This window comes from Pempheris klunzingeri, chromosome 5 (assembly GCF_042242105.1).
Source record: "Pempheris klunzingeri isolate RE-2024b chromosome 5, fPemKlu1.hap1, whole genome shotgun sequence".
Classification (NCBI taxonomy): domain Eukaryota; kingdom Metazoa; phylum Chordata; class Actinopteri; order Acropomatiformes; family Pempheridae; genus Pempheris; species Pempheris klunzingeri.
The window spans coordinates 14,282,547-14,308,269 of record NC_092016.1 but is presented as its reverse complement, the minus strand read 5'-3'; the positions used below and the strand labels follow the sequence as shown (position 1 = coordinate 14,308,269).

General features: G+C 41.3%; 3 protein-coding genes across 3 annotated transcripts in view; 2 read left to right on the top strand and 1 right to left on the bottom strand.

Moving 5' to 3' along the window:
- igf1ra (insulin-like growth factor 1a receptor) overlaps positions 1-11,384 on the top strand; it is a 70,317-nt gene extending 58,933 nt beyond the window's left edge. The window contains exons 11-21 of the mRNA XM_070831488.1: positions 287-567; positions 690-832; positions 1,507-1,672; positions 1,782-1,884; positions 2,113-2,183; positions 2,267-2,496; positions 3,890-3,994; positions 4,316-4,475; positions 4,722-4,851; positions 6,465-6,599; positions 9,930-11,384. Of these exons, the coding sequence (XP_070687589.1) occupies positions 287-567; positions 690-832; positions 1,507-1,672; positions 1,782-1,884; positions 2,113-2,183; positions 2,267-2,496; positions 3,890-3,994; positions 4,316-4,475; positions 4,722-4,851; positions 6,465-6,599; positions 9,930-10,455 (2,050 nt within the window). The 3' untranslated portion in view covers positions 10,456-11,384. The remainder of the gene's footprint in view (positions 1-286; positions 568-689; positions 833-1,506; positions 1,673-1,781; positions 1,885-2,112; positions 2,184-2,266; positions 2,497-3,889; positions 3,995-4,315; positions 4,476-4,721; positions 4,852-6,464; positions 6,600-9,929) is intronic.
- A 4,539-nt stretch (positions 11,385-15,923) lies between these two features.
- On the bottom strand, positions 15,924-17,318 carry pgpep1l (pyroglutamyl-peptidase I like). Its single transcript, XM_070830523.1, has 5 exons — positions 17,288-17,318; positions 17,144-17,196; positions 16,948-17,064; positions 16,205-16,431; positions 15,924-16,131 (listed from the first exon to the last, which is right to left on the bottom strand). The coding sequence occupies exons 1-5, from the start codon at positions 17,316-17,318 to the stop codon at positions 15,924-15,926; spliced, it is 636 nt and encodes a 211-aa protein (XP_070686624.1).
- Positions 17,319-18,367: 1,049 nt separating this feature from the next.
- synm (synemin, intermediate filament protein) lies at positions 18,368-25,630 on the top strand. The gene is made up of 4 exons (XM_070830599.1): positions 18,368-19,231; positions 20,411-20,535; positions 22,182-22,261; positions 22,597-25,630. The coding sequence occupies exons 1-4, from the start codon at positions 18,434-18,436 to the stop codon at positions 24,669-24,671; spliced, it is 3,078 nt and encodes a 1,025-aa protein (XP_070686700.1). The 5' UTR covers positions 18,368-18,433; the 3' UTR covers positions 24,672-25,630.
- Positions 25,631-25,723: the final 93 nt, after the last annotated feature.

Here is a 25,723-nt window from a genome sequence, read left to right as displayed (position 1 = left end):
TATGCAGCATCTGGACACACACTCACACACTCACACACACACACACACACACACACACACACACACACAGTCAAACAGAAAACACACAGTCACTCCACCCAGTTCAGCAAGATGCTTCAGCTTTGTGTAAGATGCCCTGGGGAGTTATAAACCTACAATTATTTTTTTACAGTAGGATTTCCAGGAAATACTGTACAACTTTGCCTTTTATCGACATAACAGTGCTCACTCTACTTAAATCAACTTTCTTACATCTGCTGCATCCGTTTTTCCTTCTGTATTTCAGACCTCCAGATCGTCGACGTAGAGATGTTTTTGGTGTGGCTAACAACACACTGCATGAGGGTGCTGGTAGGGGGAATGCTACCCTTGGGGGGGATAACAGTACAGATGGCATTCCTCCTTTCAAGGAGTACCCCTTCTCAGAAGAAAAGACCACAGTGGAATATTTTGAGATTCCCAACCTGCGGCCCTTCACCGTCTATCGTATTGACTTCCATGCCTGCAATGAGGAGGTGGGGCGTTGCAGCGCTGGAGCCTTCGTCTTCTCTCGGACCAAACCTGCAGGTTTGAAATAAACCTGGATACAATCTATGACAGAAATGTAGCACAGTATGCCGTACCACCTTCTCTTACAGCACATCATAGACGCATTGTTATAAGGTTGTGTATGTATGTGTGTTTCCCAGTGAGAGCAGATGACATCCCTGGAAAGGTGATCTTTGAGAGGAGTGATAAAGTTGAGGGTTGTGTGGTGCTGCACTGGCCAGAGCCCGTCATGCCCAATGGACTCATCCTGATGTATGAGATCAAGTTCCGTCTGGGGACTGAGGTGAGCCAGACTGGGTATAATTAAAGATCCCCTCAGACATGTTTTTAGACATATCAAAATACTTCTAAAATATGTGCTACTTTTATACACTGCTTTTAATAATGATTTGTGTCTGATGTAGTTTTTTCACAAAGTTCAAATCTTCTCCTGCTGTATTATTGGAAAAACTCAGAATCTATTAATATGCAAATATTGTTTATTAATTGTTTATATAAGTTTATCTGTGAGACAAAAGATGTGTCTTGCTTCACTGTGAAGTCCATTTTTGGTGTATTTTTTCTGGAGGTTTCACGTTTTCACCTCACACATGTGTAAGTTGTATATTGGACCATGATTATCTTCTAATTACTAGTTATGATGTCACAAATACTGCTCCTACGTACATGTCTTAAACTCAGATTTAAGGTGAGCACAAAGAAACTTTCACACTTCAGTAGATGGATGTGGAAACAGCACTGTAGTTAAAGCCCTGCACATACATCTTCATGCTCAGTGAAGCTCAAACTTCCGAGTGAAGTAACAAAAAGCAAAACTCATTTTTGAGTGGACTAGGAAAGTGATAGATCTGATAAAACAGACAGATATTCAGTTTCACACTCCTTACCTGACTTCTGATACTTGACCTTGACTGTTCACTGTATAAAACAGTACAACGTGTGTTTGTTTCCTTTCAGCCTGAGAAGCAGGAATGTGTGTCGCGACAGCAGTACCGCGAGCATAAAGGAGCTCGACTGACCAACCTGAGTTCGGGGAATTACTCTGCTCGTGTGCGCGCCACGTCACTAGCAGGGAACGGCTCCTGGACGGAGAGTGTGTTCTTCTACGTACCTCCGCCTAAACGTAATGCAACATTTCTCACACAACAAACATGGCATGTTGATGCTTTTTCTTGACTAATGAAACCTTTAGTCAGTGCTGATAACTTTTACTTTTATGTTCTGTCTGACAGGAGACGATGGCGTTACGTTCTACTTGGTCATCATAATTCCCATCATAGTGACACTTTTCATTGCCAGCCTCACCACGATTCTCTTCTTTGTGAACAAAAAGAGGCAAGTATCTTTCCCAACATGCTTTCCACATTACCAAAGTCTCTTGATAATGTTGTACTACCTCGCAATGCTCATGAAACTTAATGACCAGTGTAATGTTAGAGTTAATAGGTGTTGTTTTCATTAACATTCCCCTGTTGTAAAGAGTAGACTTCCTATGGAGAATTACACATCCCATCCACAATCGCAGCTGCCTGCTGACTAACTCGGCTGTTTATGTGTCAACAGGAATAGTGACAGATTGGGGAATGGAGTCCTTTATGCGTCTGTCAACCCAGAGTACTTCAGTGCTGCTGAGAGTAAGAATATCAAATATCTTCTCAGTTTTTGTATTTTGGTGTGTGTATATGGTGTTGACCTGCCGTCTGTTGTGTCGTGACAGTGTATGTCCCAGATGAGTGGGAGGTGGCCAGGGAGAAGATCACTATGCACAAGGAGCTGGGCCAGGGCTCCTTCGGCATGGTGTATGAAGGCATCGCCAAGGGAGTGGTCAAAGACGAACCTGAGACACGAGTGGCTATCAAGACAGTCAATGAGTCAGCGAGTATGAGGGAGCGCATTGAGTTTTTGAACGAAGCCTCTGTCATGAAGGAGTTCAACTGTCACCATGTGGTAAGATGACAGATAAAATGGTCACCATCAGGCACCTGAGAGATGAGCACAATATAACAATGGGTTATACTGAGCCTAGTCTAGACAGTGATCTTGATTATCATTATTAGGGCCCAAACACCTGGTGGACCTGTTGTTCTTCTAAGGATTATTTTTCTTTGCACTAATAAATTGCATTTTTGAGGGGCTAAAGGTGCTGGAAAACTTATGAAACAAACACATCAGATGGCCTCAGATGGCCCGATAGCGCCCCCTATCAAATTAAAAAAATATAGGCCCTCCCTAAGGTTTGACCTAGATATACAAAATTTGATAGGCACATGTATCAGGTTAAGACTTCAAAAAAAGCCCTAAAACTGTTGTGTAGTCAGTGAAGTCAGCCATTTTTTAATTATATGTGAATTTGTACTGTTTTCGATGTTTCGCCATGAAAAAACAAAATGTTGTAACACGACTCCACATGGTCAGATCTTTACCAAATTGTATATGATTGATTAGAGTCCTGCCGTGAAAACATCCATCCATCGTCTGGACTGCTTAGACTTCAGGGTCTTTGGTTAAACAAGTCCTAAGACCTTAACAATGCTAAATTTTGAGTTTTCATCAAATGCTGTTGCCATGGCGATGCATTGTTCATCATGAAACAGGAAGTTGCTTTTGAAGGGCTAGACGTGGTTGAAAATTGGCACACACATCAGGAGACCTACAATGTGTAATCTGATTTGGTTTATGGCCTTGGGTGTGGCAAGGGGGCTTGATGGTGCCCTCTACAAAATTTCAACAAAGTAACGATGTTTCACCTAGATGTACAAAATTCGCTGGGCATATGGACCTTGCCCAGAAGTCTTTTGGTGCCAAAGTGCCTTGTGTACATCACAGGCTGTGTCAAAAGACTTTCTCTTTGGAAAGGGGCTGTCATAACCTTTTTTATAAAGTCTGGCTGCTAAAAGGTCAAGCACTCAATTATTAAATTCAATTTAAATAATTCAAAGGAAATTGATTTTCAAAGCAAGTTAAAGAGAACATGATTTTTTTTCTAAAATAAATATAACATGAAATACGAACGGGACGACGTCTTTTGCTTGTAACCCAGTGTGCTACAGGGGGAATGTAGACACCCCACCTTATAACATACTAATTCTATACATTATACTATACGTTTATAAGGAAATAAACACAGAATATTATTCAATACATGCACCATTGGAAGTCAATTAAAGTGTGATTTTAACCAGCAACTTACAGTTAAATTTCACACAGATAAAGTTAAATTTTTGTTTTTGTTTTCTGAGAACCGAACTCAAAACGTGCTAAGATTTGATGTGTAGTGTGGATTAGTGACCCAGCTTTTGACCCATCCCACCTGACCTGATCTGTGCTGTGATTGGTGTAGGTGCGGCTGCTGGGCGTGGTCTCTCAGGGACAGCCAACCTTGGTGATCATGGAGCTGATGACCCGTGGAGATCTCAAGAGCCACCTGCGCTCTCTGCGCAAAGAAGTAAGCTCTTCCTCACACACACACACACACACACACACACCTCTGTATGAGATGCTATCTCTCTCTCTCTTACAGAAATATGTGATGGTGTAAATTGTCTCACACATACACGTGATCACATGCACGCTTCCTGTCCCCCCTCTCTGTCTCCAACACCCATGTGCACATTCCCACACACAGCATCCTTCCTTCACTTTGTGAACTGTAACAAGTGTCTAGTATTGTGGAAGGTGATAAAGATGACATGAAGCCTGACTGAAGAGTGTTTGTTTTTTTTGTGCTCTTCACCTTCTCACCTCCTCCCTTCATACTCTGCCACAGAACTCCACCACCCAGGTCCTACCCCCGCTCAAAAAGATGATCCAAATGGCAGGGGAAATCGCCGATGGCATGTCGTACCTAAATGCCAACAAATTTGTCCACAGAGATCTGGCTGCCAGGAACTGCATGGTAGCTGAGGACTTCACTGTGAAGATTGGAGGTAAGTCAAGTTAATACGATGCCATCAGCCTCTCTTGGTTGCTCACTGCTGAGGACACTCTACCGGCCTTGAAAATAAGTGTTTGGATTTCAGTGAGTGCCTCAGGCAGTGGAGTCTTAATGTAGATGGACAGAGGGAGGGAGGAGGTGAGGGAATGGATGAGCTCTCAGGAGCTTCCTCTCCCACACAGAATGAGCAATGTTTAGTGGCTTTCCCAACCTCTGTTTTCATTTTTTTCCTATATAGATTTTGGCATGACCAGAGATATTTATGAGACGGATTACTACCGAAAAGGAGGGAAGGGCCTGCTGCCTGTCCGCTGGATGTCTCCAGAGTCGCTGAAAGATGGCGTGTTCACAACAATGTCTGATGTCTGGTATGAGAACACATCACTCTCTTACACACACGAGTTTTGCTCTGTATGTGTATAAACTTAACTCGATCCAGGGGTTTTTTCAAAGAATTTCAGAAATGTCTACGTTTTGCATGTCTTTGTGCATGTGGATAAGCTGAAACAGTTCATGCAGGGGAGTCAAAACTGTACAAACACACTGATCACTCAGCCCATATGTTTAGCAACATTCTTTACTCAAGAGCACGAACATTGGTTTCCTGCCCTCTATCCTCTCTGTGAATGCTATGACAGCTTAGTACTTCCGAAACCATCTACATCTTTTGATTTCCAGCTGGAAATTCCTCCCTCATGACAGAAGAGTATAGAACAAGATGAATCTTTTTCTGCTGACATTTTTTTTATATGCCAGCTTGCTATGAAATCGAATTTTGTAGTGAAATCCCAGATTACAGTTCTGCCACATTTTCCTATCTGGAGCGATATTGTTGTAGAGAAATACAAGTGTTTACCAGCTCCCTTGCAAGTTTTTGTTTCCCAACTCAAAATGTCCCACGGGTCAGTCGCTAAGAGTGGGCTTAAACTGCTCCAGATGTTCTCAAATGATAGGTTGCAGTGCCAGCTCAAACCCACCTCCACATTTGCGTACTATATCTTCCTCTTTGATGTTGTACAGATGAACTTTACTGTAAGACGAACCCATTCTGGGCTCCTTAGGAATCCACAAGAAGGTGACTTTTATTTTTGTTGATCAGGAAAAGCTGTCTGAATGTGGCTTTGTCTGTCAGCACAAGACTGTTTCAGCCAGTTATATGCAGTGTTGTAATAAAACTGTTTTTAAGACTGCGCAGTGCACTCTCAGAACTCGTGCCAGTGGTGAAAATATGACTAGCAAGAGTGAACAAATATTGTGGTCTTTGTTAGTCAAGTTAGGAATTTTCTTCATGAATAGTTTCATAGTAATCTCAGTGCAAGGTAGCTTGAGGTTAAAGTGAGGTGGTGTTTGCTATACTAAGGCCTGTTCTGCAGTAATGAAATCATTGTGATTCACTGACTGGTACACTGATACACAGCTTACATTATTCTTAATTCATAGGATGCTGGGTTTTAGGTTTAACATGGTCAGCATGACCCACCATCCTTTGCTCAGTAAATGCTGTCAGCCTGCTCTTACTGTGACCTTTGAATTTCAGTTAATAAGTTAGACATGCTTTAAGATAATGAAGGAATTTAAAGTTCCAGTATTGCTTTGTGGAGCTTTAAAGGATCATGCTATCAAAAACACTACAGCATGTTTTGAAAGATGGTTAGCATTGATGGAAGGTATACTGTACATTTGAAGAAATTGAAGAAACCACTGATTTCTGCTCATAGTCGGCTGACTGTGCAGGAACTTATTTCATGATTAAATTCTTGTGTGCAATAAAAGTCTTGTAATAGACCCGTTTTAGGAAAAGGAAAATTCCAAAACACAAGTTTGGTCCTTTAAATATAAGTTTTATTTGTTAGTAATAAAAACATTGCTGTGCTTGGCAGCCTTTAACTTTTCTGCTGCTGCAACAGCACTGACGTAGCATCAGGAGGAGGAAAAAATGTGAATATTTTTCATGAAATTGCTGTCTCATTTCTTACCACAGGTCATTTGGTGTCGTGCTGTGGGAGATCGCCACCTTAGCAGAACAACCTTACCAGGGAATGTCCAATGAACAAGTGCTGCGATTTGTCATGGAGGGAGGACTCTTGGACAAACCTGACAACTGCCCGGACATGCTGTGAGTCTCCTTGTACCTGTGATCAATAACTGTCTAATATCAACCATTTTAGGCCTTCCAGGTTTATCTTACAGCACCCTTGAAGGATGTATTGTTTTATCCTCTACTGCCACTGCCTCACGCGCCTTCTGTCTCATTAATATTTTGCCCAGCATCTATTTTAAGTCGTAGTTTTAAGTGTATAGGATATCATGTGGTGTGTATGCTAAGGTAGAGCCAAGATGAGGCCTGACATTAACGTCACAGGTTAAATGTGGTCCGTTGACGACATGACCCCTGGTAGTCAGCTGGCTGTGAGAAGCCTCCTCACCCATCAGCCTCGGCCCATAGAAGGGATGCCACAACCCGTGTGTGAAAGATGCCCCTCATTCCTGACACGGACGCCACAGGGCATGAGGAGGGAGATGGTGTCTGTCAGTCAGCAAAGGGGGTGGGAGAGACAGAGAAAGAATGTATTAATTCATTTATAATTCATTAATGAATCACCCTGGCTGTTAGAGAGGAGAACACAGCACAGCCTGCTTGTCAGCATGCAGCGCTGCATACATGCATTTCTCCTCTCCCTCTCTGACCTCAATAAGAAGGCATTCTGCTCTCTCCCCTCCCACTCTCCACGGCTGACCTCACCTTAGAAAGAGAGTGCGAGTAGAAAAAAACGAGGGCAGAGTGTTGTGCAGACACAAACCTCTGGTTTCTATGGTAGCCTGACTGTTTTGTCCTGATTACAGGAGTGTGTGGATTGTATTACAGAGGCGGTGGGGGGTGGTGGTGGTGGTGGTGGTGGTGCTTGTAAGAGGGTAGCGGGAGGGGGCGGCTAGCCTCCTGGTCTGTGAGCAACACACAGGGAAGTCAGGCTGCTGCTGGTCGTCTCTGCTGTTGTGACTCAATGGAGACCCAGAAGAAAGCTGTGTAGTGAAGCCAGAAGTCCATACAAAGACTGAATAGAAAGATACAAGAGGAGACAGTAAGCAGGACAACAAACAGAGGGATGAGTCATATTTGGAGGCCTTTGAATGTCTCCTCCTTGTACTGTCTTTCCCATGGTCAGGTAGCTCTGGGTCACTGATTGGATTTCCCATGTTTCTGTCTTGGGTTTCCTATAGACAAAAGTGCATTCTCTCTCACTGGGTTGGGCAAAAATGAAAGGCAGACTCTGCGATCATATTAAGATTTATTGTGGAATGTGCAATATCACTTACAGTACTATTATACAGTATGTCAAGGTTTCTCCACACTGAGAATGCTGCATATTGAAGTTTTGTTGCACGAGCTTCCTGTTCAGGTTTATTTAACATTTACCATACATGTTTGGAGACTACTTTGCACCCACACTCGGCCTTAAAGTATGTCTGTTTCTTGTTTTATCTGAGTCTTTCAAGGTCTTTTTGTCCATTTCAGTCTGGTGAAGCTTTGGCAGCGTCTAGACTAGTGCAGAGTTTATATTATAAGCCTGACTGCCTCCAAATTTAATTTGGAAAGCACCATTTTAAAAAAAGCATCACAGCAGAAATTTGCTTGTAACACGCAGCATTTATTGATATGAAATAAAATCCTGTGATGCCATCTTGGTCATCCAAAGGCTGCTCTCAAGCTCAGTCAGTGAAGCTGCATTAATTCAGCACACCTGGTTTCTTAAAATGGATCTAAGTATGCCAAATGTGCCTGAACAGGTAAATTAAGACAAGTGAGAAAAAAAGGAAAAAGATTTAGTTCGCAGAAGAAAAACAAAACAACTAAAAGTGAAACAAAAGTTGTTTGACCTGTAAGGAGCTGTTATCATACCAGCTGAAGGGCGAGGTGACTTGTTGAAAACAGGTCAGATATAAGTCAATTTAGCCTAATGGCAATAGCATGTGTTTGTGTGTGCCGTGGTTGGCAGGATGCTGACAAGAAGTCAGGATTTACTGCAGTGTTTGCTTTCTACATGTGCATCAACAAGCCTCGTGCGCAGTAACAGATGGTGGAGGAAGAGTTTTCAGGACTACACAGACAGGTTGCCCTAGAGCGCCGGCCCGGCTCGAACACGTCTTTTCATGGGAAGGTCTTTGCCGCCTGGGTTTGGACATCTGAACGTCAACTTTAAGACACATGCTGCACTGCTGAAAAACAAGCCAGAAGCACCCCCCTGCCTGCTGCTCCTGAGTATGAAGAAAGCCCCGTCCTTAGGAAAGCTCTACCCATAATTCCTCTAGCGTATAGAGGAGCTGGCACCCGGCTGCTGAGGCTGCTGTAGGCTGCAAAGAGTGCAGTGGGAGGGAGAGAGAGAGAGAGAGAGAGAGAGAGAGAAAAAAAACAAGAGAGAGGGAACAGCAAGAGTGGAGGAGAGATGACTGAGGTGTTTATGTCAGTGGGCCTTAGAGAGTATTCTTAGCTTGTTTGTGTATAATTGAAGTTGTGGTGTGTGGTGTAGCATCACACAAAACTGTAATAATTCTCCCTTTTATGATGTTGTTTTGACATTCCCAAAGCTCGGCTGCAGTCCTGGCACAATAACCTTACGTATGATTTACTGTGCTGCTGAATACATACAACGGTACTGATCTTACTGTAAGTGTTGTAATGTCTCATTTGAGCTAACACTTAAAAAGGTCTTTGAATTTACGGTAGTTGCTACGTGAAATTAAAAGTCTTGTATGCTGCTATTTCAATTAACCTGAGTTAACGTAGCATTTTACCAGACAGTGCTGAATGAGATAGTTAGCAGAAGACCTGTTAACAACAAACCTGTATGAAATGAATCCAGGTATTTGTAAGTGATTTCACACATCCTTTTTAATCTGCGTATGAGCTGTTGCCATCAGGCTAAAGATATATACATGACACTCACACCCACTAATGTAGCAACATTAAACAAAATATGAAACATGAAAGCTGTGCGTGTGGAGGTAAGATTTTGCTGTTTGTATTATATTTTTTGTCTGGTTTTACTGTTCTGAAGGGCACAGAAAGGATTTCATAGTTTACTTTTGGTTAACAGCATTAATCTAGCATAGTAAATCGCTTTTTTCCCCTCACAATCAATATAGTGAACTGAGTTTTAGTTGCAGGGTATTGAAATGGGCTTAAACGTCAGTGTCTTCTGCCACCTGCTGGTGGAAAATGTGAAGTCTTCTTACTCACTTTCTACAGTACTGAAGAATGGGTTCACATTTTTTAAGGTTGTGTTTTTATATGTATTTATGGTCTTTTTAGTGCAAGATTTCTTAAGTTCATAGTATAAAATATGTGAGTATTATATTAAGCTTGATAAAGTCTGAACCTACGCTTTCATAACGAAGCACAGGAATCTATTGTACATCACTAACCTTATCTTGTATATGACACATGCAGGTTTGAGCTGATGAGGATGTGCTGGCAGTATAACCCCAAGATGCGTCCGTCCTTCCTGGAGATCATCAGCAGCATCAAAGATGAACTGGATCCTCCCTTCAGGGAAATGAGCTTCTACTACAGTGAGGAGAACAAGCCTCCGGACACAGAGGAGCTGGACATGGAGGTAGAAAACATGGAGAACATTCCACTGGACCCTGCAGCCACCAGGCAGCCCTCTGCTGCCACCGCCCCCTCGTCGGGGTGTACAGGAGGCACGCCGCCTCCTTCTACCCAGCAGTTATCCCCCATGCAAGGCCCGAGTACTCCACTACTGGGACCTGTGTCTCCCTCCTCCCCGGGCCCGGTTGCCTCAGGCTTGGCGTCTCCAGGCCAAGCCTTGGACAAGCACTCAGGACATGTTTCGGCCAACGGGCCTGTGGTGGTGCTGCGACCCAACTTTGATGAGATGCAACCCTATGCACACATGAACGGGGGCAGAAAGAACGAACGGGCATTACCACTGCCCCAGTCATCGGCCTGCTGATATCAGACCAGCTCCTCCTCCTCTTACACAGGGTAACACAAACCTCTCCTCCATCTCTTAAGGAGGGATGGATGAGGGATGAAATGACTTTCATCTACTGTGTGCCAGTAGATGGTCTCTCCACTCCTTTAAGGTCAAACCTAAACTCTAAAAACTGATTATAGCACAGAAACCTGCTAAAGCATTTGGAGTTTGGTGGCTCAGACTCAACACTGGGGAACTCCTTCCTGTGCAGCCTGTATTTCAGTCTTTGTTACACGAGTCCTTCAAGAAGGAAAACAATACAGGCATGTATCATGACTGACAGATTTACACGTGAACTTAAAGAAAATCATTTTTTAGCATATCTGCCAGCAAATCCAACAGAAGAGCACTTTTTTCCTGATGATTTCAGAAAGGATGTTGTGGATATCTGAGTGTGTATTTATACAAACACGTGATTCTCTCTATAATATGGTATAACTCCATTTCTCAATGACTTTCCATCAAAATGACTTTGTTTGCATGAGCAGACTAGCTCATGTCATGTGAGGACGCCTCAATTAGAAAGTTTGGACTAAGATCATTGTTTCATTTTCCTGTTGATATTTCTGTGGGTGTAGATCCCGTCAGGAGCGGGCCAAAATGGAAGAGGAGGGCCTAATGTGTATCTACCAACTATTGCCAAATCAAGTTTTTTCTTTATTTACATACAGATCTCCCTTCTTGTTTAAGGCTGTGATTCAGAGTTAAGTCTGTCTGGGAAAAAATACCAAAACTGTATTTTGGTGGCGTTAAGACTTGCTTATCTTGAGTACTAACTGCTCATGGAGCAGCTGTCTGTGATAACAGGACACAATACGGTGCTTCTGTTGAGATTGGCTGCATTCGCACCTGCAGTCAGAGTTTTCTCAGAATGTGCAGCGTCTGCACTGCGGATGGAAAAAAAAAAAAAAAAATCGAGCAAACTTTTTCATCAAACAGGGGGTTCATCAAAATAACTATTTTCAAATGTCATTATATTTTCATAAAGTTGAAAGAACTAGTCAGTCGAATGAAAATCTGCAACTTTTAAGTATCAGTTTGATTCATTTTTGCAATGAAAATGCCCAAATTTCATTGGTTCCAGCTCCTGAGGAATTGCTGCTTTTTTTGTCTTATTTGATAATAAACTGGATACTGTATGTTTGGGTTTTTGACAAGTAATTTAATTTAGTATCATTTAGGGTATTTATCATCAGTTAATGGAGAAAATTGGCAGATTATTCAATAATCATTACTTGCAGTTCTATACTTTCATATAGCATTTTGTTGCTGGTGATGGACTTGCCAAAATATTGTGATACCACCAAAGTCGATTCAGAATTAACTAAAATTTTCCCCTTCATGGCTTTCATCTTTTGAGTGAAGCACACAGCCAACTCTGAGTCACAGTCTCAGTCTCTTTGTTTTAGTGACTTAAAAAAAAAAAAAAATCCAAACAAAGCTTCATAAGTCTCACACTGCAAATCACTGAACTTCACGATCAAGTGATACGACTCTGCCTCCACTTTCATTTACTCAAACCTTATCTGACATTATTTAAGCGTGCATTTCATGTGGGAGGTGAACATCGTTCACTGATACTGCTGTTCAAATTAAATGGCACCAAATACACCACAACAAGCAAAAAGAGTCTAAGACCTGAGACAGAAAACGAGAAGGTGTTGGATCTGATTTCAGTAGCCTAGAGACAACTTTTAAATCACAGCAGGTCTCTTTTGGAATAGTCATTAGTTTCTCTACATTTCAAACACATATAAAGGTCTTACAGTTGTATTTTAGACTGCAGGATCGTTTTTATACACATCATTGGTTTTGTCACTTTTTTAAACCTTTTTATGGTATAAAATGTTTGCCTCTATGTCTGTACAGAACAAAGCTGCTATTTTATTCTTTTTCTCTTTTGGATGTTATATATAAAGAAATCCTTCAGGTTTGGTATTTTATGGTCTCCACTACAGTCCATTTCTTATATCTTCAACCTCTGTTTTAAAAAATAAAAATAAAACAACAAAAAACAAGATTTAGATATGAAACATTTTTTTCTGTTACCCCGAGGCTTTCTGTAACAATATATTTTGCTCACCGCCTTTTATTTTCATGAAATCTTTCCTCTTGTATTTGTTTTGTGGATGTTTATTATTATCATTATTATTATTATTATATAATATTCTTATAATTTGGAATGGACACCTTAGATCGACGTGTGAGTGTGTGCTTTCTGCACCCTTTTTGTACTTGTTGTCTAGCACTGCACCTAGCATTGCCCTATAGGTGCAACTCAATCTCAGGTCAAAGTAAAGGCTTTGCTTTCTCCACACATTCTCATGATCGTCCTCTACTTGTCTCTGCCTGTCCCCCCCCCCTTCCTCCCCAATCATGTTTTGTTGAGTTCAGTAGTGCCCTCTCTCCTTCCCACTGGCCCCTCACTGACCCCCCCCCCCGCGCCTCCTTTTGAAGTCAGGACTAGTTCCAGTATCAGAGATATTTTCTTTATACCAAATCTGGTATTTTAACCCATCCATTTCCTGCCTCTTCTTGACTCAATAGGGCTAATTGGGTTGTCTTGTTTGCCTTAATTATGCCAACTATCTCTCAACCATTCAAAATCTGTTCCCCCTCCTCCCACATTTTTTTTTTTTTTTAACTTAACACTATGGAGCGCAATACAATGCCACTTCTGCTAATGTTACTTCTTCAAAGTGAGAACAGGTCTTATTGTTTGTCTTCATAATCAGTGCTTCTGAAAACCAAATAAAGGATGGGTTAAAGTCCAGGGAAGGGAACACATTTTAATGTCATGAATGGAAAAGGTCTTAAAATGGAGGCTGAACAGTTAAAGTGTTTTGAAGGATTTCTCCTCATCTTTTGGAAATATTGCCTGGTGATTATTATTTTTTTTCCTTTCTTTAAAGTTTTTTTTTTTCTGTAGGAGTGTTATTTATTTATTTTTTATTTTCCTTTTGTGATATCAGTTTAAATCACTGTATAAATGCCCCATGATTCAGTATAAAGTTGGATTTTTTTGTATGTATTTTCTTTGTCATGACTGGGGGACTTAAAAAAACGTCTTTTTTTTCCTTCAAGTATATATCTACCTCACTCTTTTTAAATATATGTATGCGTATGGAAAACAAGTACATCTCACTCTCTCATCAGTTTGTATAGAAACCTCATGATCTGGATAAAACCCACAGGGATCTAGATAAACCTCATAACTCAGACTAGGACGGGAGATGGAATATCTGTGTTTAGTGCTATAAATTCAGCCCAGTGGTTTATAAAATAAATAAATTTATACTTTAGAGAATACAAAAGAAAGAACGTAGTTTTGTTGTGTAACCATAACAGAGTGTGGCTTCATTTTCCGCAGAATTAACTTTAAACTGTTCTCGGATGTGAGAAAATTTTACATAATTGTGTCAACCTACTCTTTAATTTGACTGGGTGGATTAAAGTGTGATGAGGCTCAGAGCAGGTGCGGAGCAGTATGCGATGAGACGAGCGGCCACGGGCACAACATCAGACATTCCATCTCCACTGACTCCCAACATATTGTCACAACCTCAAATCCTCAAAAGACAGAACCCTTCATTTCTCATCTAAAATGCATTTATATAGAAGTCTAAACAGTTATCATGGGGAATATTTAAAAAGGGAAAGTGCTTTATCAACCTCCAAGAAAAAGATAATGTATTCGCTGTTCACCTGCGGCCTGTAATGCTGTAAGGTTACAGCTCAACCACACATTTCACAACTTCAGTTAATTCCAAACATCCTGATGTTGTTCACACTCTCAAAAAATATGTTTGTTTATGCATATGGGTCAGTACTGTGAATGTAACATGGACATTTCTGTACTATCTACACCAAACCTTTAGCGATAGCAGCAACTTCAGTCCTAATTGGGCAATTTCAATCATTTGTCAGTCAATGTTTGATTAGCCTTCATTCTTCTTTTAATCCGTTAATATTTTGTGTTCATATGAACATCATTATTTCCCATGTCCAAGTCTACCTGCTGAATGCCATGACATTCTAGCTCTAGTGAGAGCCTGTTTCCACCGTCATCAGGGTGAATCTCTTAGCGACCATTATCGAGCTTTTTGATCATTTAGAAGTGAACTCCACATGCCTTTTCTGGCCTGTTGCACTGCTACTTACACTAATGCTGCTGGTCCGAACAGTCACCTTAGTGAAGCATCAGAAATAAAATGTTGAGTGTGAAGGACGGCAAAGGAGCTTTTACATCTCAAAGCTCCTCATTAAACCCTGTCGGAGAGTGCTGTCTCAGTGCAAGGGCTTCTGCAGGCTGGCAGCATGAAATAATTAGAAAATCCGCGTTGAAAGAATACCCAAAAGCGACAGAAACAATTGGATTATGAATAGGCCACTGGGTAACTCCTAATGTGAAATCTGGGTGCTCAATCTATAGCATTTTATCTGTACATGATTTAAGAGAATCAAAGAGTGAACAATCTTTTGGTTGAAAAATCTTTTGGTCTGATTGCTGCTGAATATCACGTTGGTACAGAAATCACCACTGGCAAGCAAACAGCTTGTGTAGTTACTTTACATATCTGTGCATTTATTTTTTCCGTTTGGATGTATGTAATGATAAAATACAAACATTTATGATATATTTCAACTTTTCAGTTCTTGGATTAGACATTACATTGACCTGTTGTGAGGTGAATTACTGTTGAATTACTAGTTACCATTAAATCACAAACCTGTCATAACTACAGCATTTAAATAAACACATGGACATATATAGGACAGGGATGTTGCGTAGATTACGGGTAGTCATGGTTAAGAGTAAACATGATTAGAAAAAGATGATAGGCCTAAGTTTACAGCTTTACACTAGTTGCTTTTTTGCATTACCAGATTGCAGCCTAAATATACAGTAATTTAATAAAAAAATGCTCAACTTAGTCATCTTTATCATTTCTAATTCTTCAGAATGTTCTTCATGCAAACCTCAGGTTTATGGAGGATGCATCGATGCATTCAAACTGCAATAATAAGTTTGAGGTTTATCATTGTCATGCCTCTGTTTTTATGATTTGCATTCCTATACATTCTGAGGGGGCCTTGGTCTACTGCTTTGATTTTATTACAATACTTTTCACAAAAATCTCTGTGTTCATTACCTGATTGGGGAAAGAAATAATCAAAAACCTTCACTAGACTCTGTCTTCTTTTCAAGCTCTGTATTTGAGGCCTCAAAAAGTTTTTTCACACCTATAGCTGAGATGGTGTATTTTTGACATGCCATCTCCAAATGTGTATCTGAGAATTTCTTGTATTTTCTTTTTTTTTTTCTGAAATTTTGAATAAATAAATGAATGAGAACGATGGCTGTTTGTCGTATTCAATCCCATCAGAAGTTCCTCATCCACATTGTTTGTGTGTGTGAAATGTCTGTATTAGAGGATCTACCTCTATGTGGAGGCTTGGGGACTCCCACCTTCATCTTTGTGGTGTTTTGAAGGGTCCTCCAGCTGGTCGAGCATGGTCTGGATGATGCTCTGCAGCAGAGGTACCAGTCTGTCAGCTGAGCTCAGGCTGCCAGATGAGGGTACATGGATGAGGGCTGCTCTCCCCTGACCATGATAGAGTGAGCAGTAATACGCGAAATCACACAAGTACCTGAGAGGAACACAGAAAGCATCATCTCATATTCTTGAGTGTGTGTCGGCACAGTGCAGGAACAGATGCCTACCTGCCAGCGTCTCTTGAATAAATGACATCCACTCCGGCTTGTTTCAACTCTTTGGAGACAGCCCTCATGTTAATGACTGAGTCCAGTTTCTCTGGTCCTCCCTCCACGCAGCAGTTACTTTCAGGACAGAAGCCGCACACGTCTTTGTCTCTGTATCCACAGTTCTTCCCTGTTTGTTCCAGCACGACGACCCTGGAGCCTCTGGCTAAGCCCAAATGTACAACAAACTGAGACACACACACACACACACACAAACACTGAGGGTCAAGTGAGATATCACAAGCAGTGTATTTGTGCATTTTAACACTTAACATCCACCAAGGCCAAAGCCGCTGAGATCAGTCCCTCTGTACTTTGCACTCTACTAATAAAATAGGGTTACAATTTAGAATTTGAATTTAGTGTTTTTGGTCCAAATACATCAAATTAGACCCGTTTTAGGTTGATAAATAAATGAATGAAAGGATTTATTATTTTATTAATGGTAGGATGCATTAGTCTTTGAAGCAGTATTTGACCAATATGTTGGGGCATAAAAAAAAATAAAAAAAAATCTATATAATTGAACAGTTAAATGAAAAAAAAATCTATTTTTTAAAATCAAAATAATAGTTTGAAACTTTTTTTATCTGCTTAAAATTTCATGGGGAAGAGAGGCTTACTCATTATCTCAGTATTTCTAATAATCTAGTGGCCAAAGCCCTGATCTTAACTTATATCTGTTTTTCTTATTCTTTTATTACCTTTGGTTTGACAGTTTGCCAAATCTCAGCAATGACTTGCTGAGCTTTAACATAACTCACTGGTACCTCCTTGATGTAAACATCAGTCTGCTCTTCCAATCCGGCCAACTTCAACCCCTTGAAAATAAAATATTAGAAATATAAAGTCTTCATGTCTGACATTTAAGGCACGACCAGTGGTCACATCAAACATTACCTGGGCTGCTTTCCAGCTGGGGTTCACTAAGAACTGTCTAAAGGGTCCAAAACCTTAAAAACAGATTTAAAAAAAAAAAAGTCACACTTTCAAACGCTGTTTTGAAGAGTTCGTGTATTCGTGTGCAAACACTTGTTACTTTACCTGTAACGACCACAGCTTCGCCTCCATCCATGACGCAGTCAAGTTTACAACAGTCAGTAGAGGAGGAGATTTAGTTTCGCTCTTCATGCCAGGACACTGAAAAACACTCTTATTTTAGCTCCCCTGGCTGACTTTCTGTCCGCTTGGGGGAGCTATTCCCCGGCAAATTAATGGCGTGTGGAAGTGATGCATTCAGGTACGTCCGGGAAATTATTAAGTTTACAGGTCCACAGCGAGTTTGACAATTAATTAGCCATCCAGCTAATTAATTCGACTGAAACGCCACGTCTTCTTCTTCTTTAACAATTTACTTATATTTACTTACATACTAAGAGCCTAAAAAGTGTTGATGTAGGTCGCCATTCAATGGCCTGAAACAAATCTTTTTTTCATCCAGTTTGAAATAATTAAAAAATTAAAAATGACAGCAAAATACTTTTTTCTTTACCAGTGTTGTTTGATTCATAAGTGACACTACTTTGTAAACAGTGTTGGAAGAGGTCAGACACATTATTTCTTCCTTGATCATTGTTCTGGCAGGATAATTTTAAGTATTATCTTTATTCCTACTCCTACATTGATATAGAAAGGTTTTTTTTAAATCTGAAAAACAGTACAGTACAAAGAAAATGCTCTTTTACACTGATCCACTGAAACACTACAACACATAACAACTCGCAGGGGTAGCCTGAATGTGAAGTAGGCACGTGGGTTGGGAGTGGGTTGATATAAATATTGATATAAAACAAGATATTAAAAAAAAATAATAATTGTATAAACTTGATTCCACGGTTGATTCTTTTGCACATCTCTTAAGGTTATTTTACTGTGTGACGCATTTTAAGCATCCAGATCTACAGCTGTATTAAACACATTTTATTACTGTGAGATCAGACCGTTAACATTTCAGACAGCCCCTAAATGCAGCATTAACATCTGCCAGGGACACGGACGCGTTTGGGACGACCCTGTGATGCAGGACCCGCCCTCCTCCTCCTCCTCCTCCTCCTCCTCCTGCACTTGTCAAAGGGCACTGATCGCAAATTACATCACAGTTGTGCCTACGGACGCACACGCACATGACACCGGGACAATCTGCCTCCTAAATTTATCTACAAACTCACTTTTTTTCCATTAGATGCCACGATGTTGCCTTTCAAGAGAACTTTTGAGAGCGAAAAACAGCAGCTACAGGAGCTCAACAGCAGACTGTTCCAGTATCTTTCCAGGACGAAGCAACTGGAGCATGAAAATGCGCATCTTATTACAGAAATAAACAAACTCCGGCAAACGAAGACGGCGGAATGGGAGCCGAAGTACAAGGCCGAGATGCGGGATCTGAGGAGAATGGTGGGGCAGCTGTCGTTAGAGAAGTCCCAGGCGGAGATGGAGAGGGAGAAGCTATGGCGGGAGTTGCAGATGATCCAGTCTATGTGCAGCGAGCAGACTGAAGTGTGCAGGGACATCAGTGGCGAGCTGAAAGGCTGCGAGAAGGAGCTTCACTTCGCTCACAAGACCAACAGTGAACTCCAGCAGCGATTATTTCAACTAGAGAACGAGTATAAATGCTTGGAGGATGAGCGCAGGCAAGAAATCGAACATCTCCGGCGTCAGGTGGACACCCGGGTGGTGCCCATCATCACGCAAACGTACCGCGGGCCTCCAGCGGCCTCCGTGGAGGAGGTGCAAGAGTACGCCCGCGGTCTGTCCGAGGGATGGATCGAGACCTTTGAAATGTACCAGCAGAAGGTGGACGAGATGGAGCAGGCTATTAAAGAGGACCAGGCGATGCTGAGTGATCTGCAGAGGGAAAAGTTGCTGTACGCCTCAGAGTTCGACAAATTACGCATAGAGGCGGAAAAACAAGGGCACATTCAATTACGCCTTGAAGAAGAACTGACGCAAATGCAGGAAAAATTCCGGGTGGACTACAATGAATATCAGGTGAGGAGGGGTCATGTTTTTTGTTTTTTTTTCCTACAGAGTAAGGCAGAGAAAGAACAGATTTATATTTCAGAGAGAAGTGAAGCCAGAGGTTATAGGATTTCTTTCTATTCTAAGACATAGGATGCAAATTTAAAAACCAACAGGGAGAATAATCTCTCCTTTGACACACTGAGCCACGAGAGTGGGGAGAGGTTACTCCCTCTTGGACCTGCCACACCCACTGTTCTTAAAGGCACTGATGCAGCTGCCACAAATATCAAACTGATTCTTGAGCCTAAATCATCATCCAAATAATGATTATATCATCCCGATCAAGGCTGAAACTTCTAACAAGAATAAAGATGGTGACATCCTGCAGGAACAAGGCTCATTCTGACCTCAGTCCTTCTCACAAGCACACACATGCACTAGATGTTGGCTCTGAAATTAATGCAATTCTCTCCAACCCAATAAATAATGCCATAACCAATATTAAGTGGCACCTGACAAGTTTGTGTTTCCTTCAGGGTCCAAAGCATGGGGTTGTGTGCAACATTTGACCTCAGTATTAAAGGACTGAGTAGCCTGACTAGCTGAAAGATGTTCTACCTCCTCAGTACCTTCTGGCTGCTAGATTACACCCCACTTAAACCAATTAACTGTCAGACTGACAAATCCTTATTAGCCTCCCAAAGATGGAGCCCTAAGCAGGTCTTTCAGTCACAAATGACCACACTGCTCATACACTGTAGTGTTGTCTTCCCCATTGTAACAAAAACACATTTCTCCATGTGGTAACATGAGCGTGACATTTGTAGTAGGATGATAAATGTAACTGGAAAAGGCTCGTGCACACATTACCAGATCAAGTGGTCCAAATGATTGATGAAAGCTATTAGTAGGATTACACTTGATTTTGACAAGACAAATTGGGCCAGTTCACCATCTTTTTGCATTAGAAGTCAGCAAAAAACAAGTGGTGGGGAATCAGACAACTTACCAAGTTAACATCACTGTAGGCTGCAGTAAAGCAAAATGTGGTTACACTTACATGATGATTCCAGTATTTTCAATTAAATTGCAGGAATGAACAAAAAACAGAATGATAGCCAAAGGACAAACCACAGGCTTGTAAAATCAAATTGTGTGCCAAGTGAAAATTTATTATTTTCTTTGCTTTTTTTTTTTTTCCTGCAGATGATTATTGAGCAGCTGGAGCACGAGAGGAACGTGATGGCCTCCGCTATTGCAGACAAGACACGAGAGCATCAGCACCTACTCCAGGTTAAGATGGATCTGGGCATGGAAGTGGCTGCCTACAGGTGATGAGCATATTTATTTTGTCATAAATCATATGAAACCTCTATTAAATTATATTAAATTATGAATAAAATAGGCCCCTTTCACAAGTAGACATTGTGACTTGTCATTTGGGACTTGGGACTTGACTTGGGAAAAGCACAGATGTTACTAATAACATTAATGATGGTTCTGTTATATTCAAGTGTCCCCGTGAGTCATGACAATGTGACAGTGAGCCAACATGCACTGTAGGAAACTGAAGCAGCCAAATGGAATCCAGCCATGACTCATTTTATGATTTACACCTGTGCTTTTCACTCGGTGACAGGTCAAAATGTGAGGTCTTCAGTGAAGAAAGGCATATGGAGCGTGTAGTCATGTGTTTTAGTTTACATATTGAGTACATGTGAAAATACAGCCACAGCACAGGTTTATTTATTTATTTATTTCTTCTGAAAGGTAATACACATCCTTTTCAGTTTCTATGCGTTCAAGAACAGATTGCTGGTTAAACCAGGCCCCCCGCTGCCTGAAGCTACACTTAGCTTAATTAGTGATTTTCATCAAACGCATTAGAAGAAATCAGCTGTTTGCTTCCTGCTGGTCTTGGCACTAAGTGCTTTCATCTGACCACTCAGTTCGACAAACTAAAAAGTAGTAGTATTAGCTCACATTAACTGTCTTATAAGTACAACACATACATTTATTAAAGAATTGTTCAAAACTTTGTGTTTTATTTTAAGTGTTTACGACGCTAGAACAATTGTATAAGGCATTTCATATCCTGTGCGTGGCATGTGAAGTCTCCATGTTCCTAACATAGCTGGATTCACACACGGTCACATACTAACAGACTATTTTTAACGAAAGGCAAAGTTATTTATAAAACAGCTAAGAAACCTACTGTGTTTTCATGTTTGAAGGTATAATATCAAGTAATGTTTTCAGTTATCCTTCTAGCCTCGTACCACATATTACAGGGCATCTACACAGTCTTGTTGGAGCTGTCGAGGGATATCAAACTTTTATTGCTATTAAGCGAATTCCCTGAAAGTTCACTGGAAGACTGTCTAACTCCAGCGTGTCTCTATATGGCAGATTCTCCTCTGGCACATCTGGTTTGTTATGAATTTTTCGAATAGACGGGACGGTTGCTCAGAGATGTGGCAGTGACATGTGTTTTTGTGTGTGTCACGAGTCAGCTTTTGCTTTGGGATTCAAAGGGAAGTGAGGACAGCCCTGCATTGTTGCTGTTATTTTTAGGTCAGTCTTTCGGACGGCACTCTTCGGAGAGGTTGCTCCTTTTTGAGGCACTTTGGTTTGCTGTTGTGTGTTTGTTGAAGCATGGCCATGGAAAGGTGAGCCGTTAGAGCTAATTATTACAAGGTCTTTATTACATGATAGTGGCTTGTTATGGTTTTGATGATTACCACCCTATATGGCCAGGTCCTGGGTTCATACCGTCTTGTAAGCCCGTTGCGTTCAGTTTTAGAGGGTTGAGATGGCAGAGCTGAATGATGTGCACCGTCTTGTGAGGTTTGTCTTTGATATTTTCTTCTATATTTGGGAAAAAAAAATAACTATGTAGAATTGTAAGGATGACCAGTGATCTATAACGACTTATTTACCCTCATCTTCAAATGTATTTTCTCTCGTCTCTGCTCAGGTCTCTTCTGGAAGGTGAGAGAGTGGGTCTGCAAGATGGTCACAGGAGGGTGACTCAGCATCAGAGAGAAAGAATAATAGGTACTGTATTTAAAATTATTTCTTTGTGTTACATGTTGATCACTAGAATACATTTGTAAGACTAGTTTTAAAAGGAATAGTTTGACATTTTTGCAGATACGCTCATTTGCCTTGTTATCACTTCCTACCGCTCTTTTATCTGGAGTCTTCACTGGTTGTCTGACCACCTCACAGTGATGACAATTCTCATTAAAGTTTCGTATTTTCTGAACAGATATGCAACCTTTTCATTTTCCTGTTGCCAGGAAAGCAAATAAGCACATTTCCGCAAATGCTTAAACTATTCCTTTAAGTTTCAACATAGCTTTTTTATGCTAATTGATTCTCTGCCTCAGATATCAAGATGCCTGCCCAGCCCTACACACCAAGAGCCTCAACCTTAACCAACAGACAACATATGGATATCAGGTACACGCCGCAGACTTCAAACCTGAGAAGATCCCCTGTGCCTCTCTCTGGATCCATTAGTCCCTCTAGGGTCATTCCCATTTCAGTTGCAGACAGAGCTCGACATCAGAGTCCTGCATCCAGAAGGGACATGATCTCATTCACCAAAGCTCGGGCTGCCGCGTCTGCCCCTGCTGCCACCACCACCACCACCACCACAGCTGCTGACAAAGATAAACAAACAGGCCAGAGTGAAAAGAAGATTAGTCGAAATGTGCAGAAAACAACAACAGATGAGAATGTTGTGAAAGTCAAACAGGTCTCTCAGGTAGCGCAGCAAGGTCGTCCCATCAAGTCCTCCACCACTGAGACCAAATCAGTGAGAGTGGTGTCGCCGCCAATGATGAGCCTGAGCATGAAAACTGAGATAGAAAGCAAAAAGCAGATGTCAGGTGAAAAAGAGAAAGATAACGGTTATGCAGGCAAGTTCAAAGATGAGAAGGAAACGGAGTTTATGACAGGCCCAAGTGAGAAAAAGATATTAGACTCCGTGTCTGTGGAGGAGATCATAGAGAAAGTGATAAAACCAGCAGGTTTGGATGCTAAGCTTTGCTCCTCTGAGGAGTCAAAGATAAGATATCATGTGGAGAAAACCCAGCTGGAGGATGGCACGACTAAGACACAGATTGTGCTGGAGTCCAAAGTGGAGGATGAGCTGGATATTTCTGAGGACTCAGCGCTGGATGAACTACTGAACAAAGGGGTTAAGAAGGTGTCGCTGGAGGACATCGAGGACACAGAAACAGGAAACATGATCAAGAATCTGTTAAGTGGCCTGCAGGGTGGAGAGGACATGCAAAATAAGTCCGTCAGTGTGGAAATCATCGAGGAACCAGTGGAGTCTCACAGTGATGAGGAGCTTGAGGTTGAACAGAAGTCCAGATCTACTTTTTATGAGCCCTCCTCATACTTCCAAATTGAGGAGCTAGAAAACGTCCCTCATGCTGTTCAATTTCAGAAGAGTCATGGTGATGCCATGACAACCTCCATGACAGATAGAGGCCATTATGGATCTGTTCAAGTTCAAGAGGTTTCTAGAGAGAGTGAATCTCCATATTTCTCCCGTGACCAAGAGCCTAATGAGTATTTTGTCTCCACACCAGATGAAAATCTCTCTGAGTCTGAAGACGGTGGAGGCATTACCTCATATGGCCATTATGGTGTCGTAGATGACCTGTCAGATGAGCGGTATTATCAAGATGAAGGCCTTCTCCCTAAAAGAGTGATTGTGGAGGAAAGTGACGAATACAAATTCATGTCAGATGATAACTCATTTGTCAAAGAGAGTTTCCCAGAGTGCATTATTGAAGAAGAGGTCCGTGTCTCCCCAATAGTGCAGGAGTCAGTGCTTGAGTTCCTGAGAGAGGAGTCTTTGGAGCCCAAAGAGCAGCTGAAGGGAGCTATGGAGAAGCTACAAAGCTCAGTGTCAGGTCCACTGAGGGAGGAGTTGGCTTTCCTCACAAGAGTGAGTAGTGAAAATCCACAGAATGTGGCTGTCAAAAAAGTGCAACAGTCAAGTGACAATGGTACAATGACAATAGTTGCAGAGTTGAACGTCTCTCAAACCCTGGAAGAGTCTGGGCTTCTGGAGGCAGGAGATGATCTGTCTGAAGAGCAGATCATGGCAGCTCTCAGATCATCTAACCTAGGGCTCGAGAAAGCCTTCCCGGGTGGGGCAGGAGGAGGGTACAGCTTCAAAGTCTCCAAAGAAGAGGATGTTGCATATGGTAGAGAGTTTGAAAGCTTCACTAATGAAGGAGAGTCTGCATCTGAAATCACTGAGAAACATATCAAACTGGGGCCATCAGAAAAGTCCTTCACTTTCCAGATGGGCGTGCAGGGCAGCCAAGATGAGGCGACCTCAGAGCAAGAGCTGCAATCTCAAATCTCGGAGACCCCGGTGAAGATTTCTCAAGAGAAACGAGTTGCAACAGTTTACCTTGAAAGCCCGATGGAGGATTGAAAAAGAATTTAGTTGGAAATTGTCAAACTCAATACTTGCCAAGGTTACTTGTTGAAGTGCACATACAGAGGTTGTTCTGACGCAGCAATCCACACACACACATGGCTTTAATGCTGTTTGCAGACACATATAGTCCCTTAAGTTTTGCAACATTAGTAAAACATTATTAGTTGCAGTAAAATATATATCCAGTTGATTTTGGTGTGCCTAACTGCACCTCAAGATTCAAGCAAAATGTTATTATTCAGTTAAAATGATCAGAATAATACATCTATGTATGGTATTAATTGTAGTGGTACTACTATTAAACATACTGAGTGCTAACTAAAGCAGGCTAGTTTAAGTTAGGATTGTAACATCTACATAATGCAAATGGTTTGCTGGCCTGTTACGTTTTAACCTTTTTATAGCGTGCAGTTTATCTTCAAAGAGGTTTGTTTATTCTCTCTAGATTTCTCTATTTTTGTACTAACCTGTGCTGTACAGCTTAAAACATCCCATTCTGCAGTTTACAGGACGTCATCACACCAACAATCACATCATGACTTATCATGACTAATGCAAGCCAATAAATGACAGTTGTGAGTTATGAAGTGCTGTGCACTGTTTGCAGGCTAGAGCTTTATTCTTTCTTTTGATTTGGGCACTGTTGCCACTGGAATGGTTTTAGTATATACTGCATCCTGGAACACATTAGTTAGGCAGTTGTCAGAGATGTGTACAGAGCATAGTTGAGCTTGTAGCTGAGGAAAGTATAGTGGGACTGGAGGAAGAGATGTTAATTTGTCTAAAGAAATCTTGCAAGTTTTGAATGCTGAAATCAAGGTGTAGTGCAAGTAAATGTGGGACTTAAAGTGGTTGTTAAGTAACTGGCCAAGTTAGGCATTACTCACATTATTTTAACTTTACAACTAATGACACATTACACTGACATATTCTTAAAAAAAAAAAAAAAAGAATTGCTGATATATAGCATATACAAAGCTGGGTCACATGGTCAATGTAATAAGTGTGAAACGTGTATCTTCACATGGTATGTGTCAATTCCATAC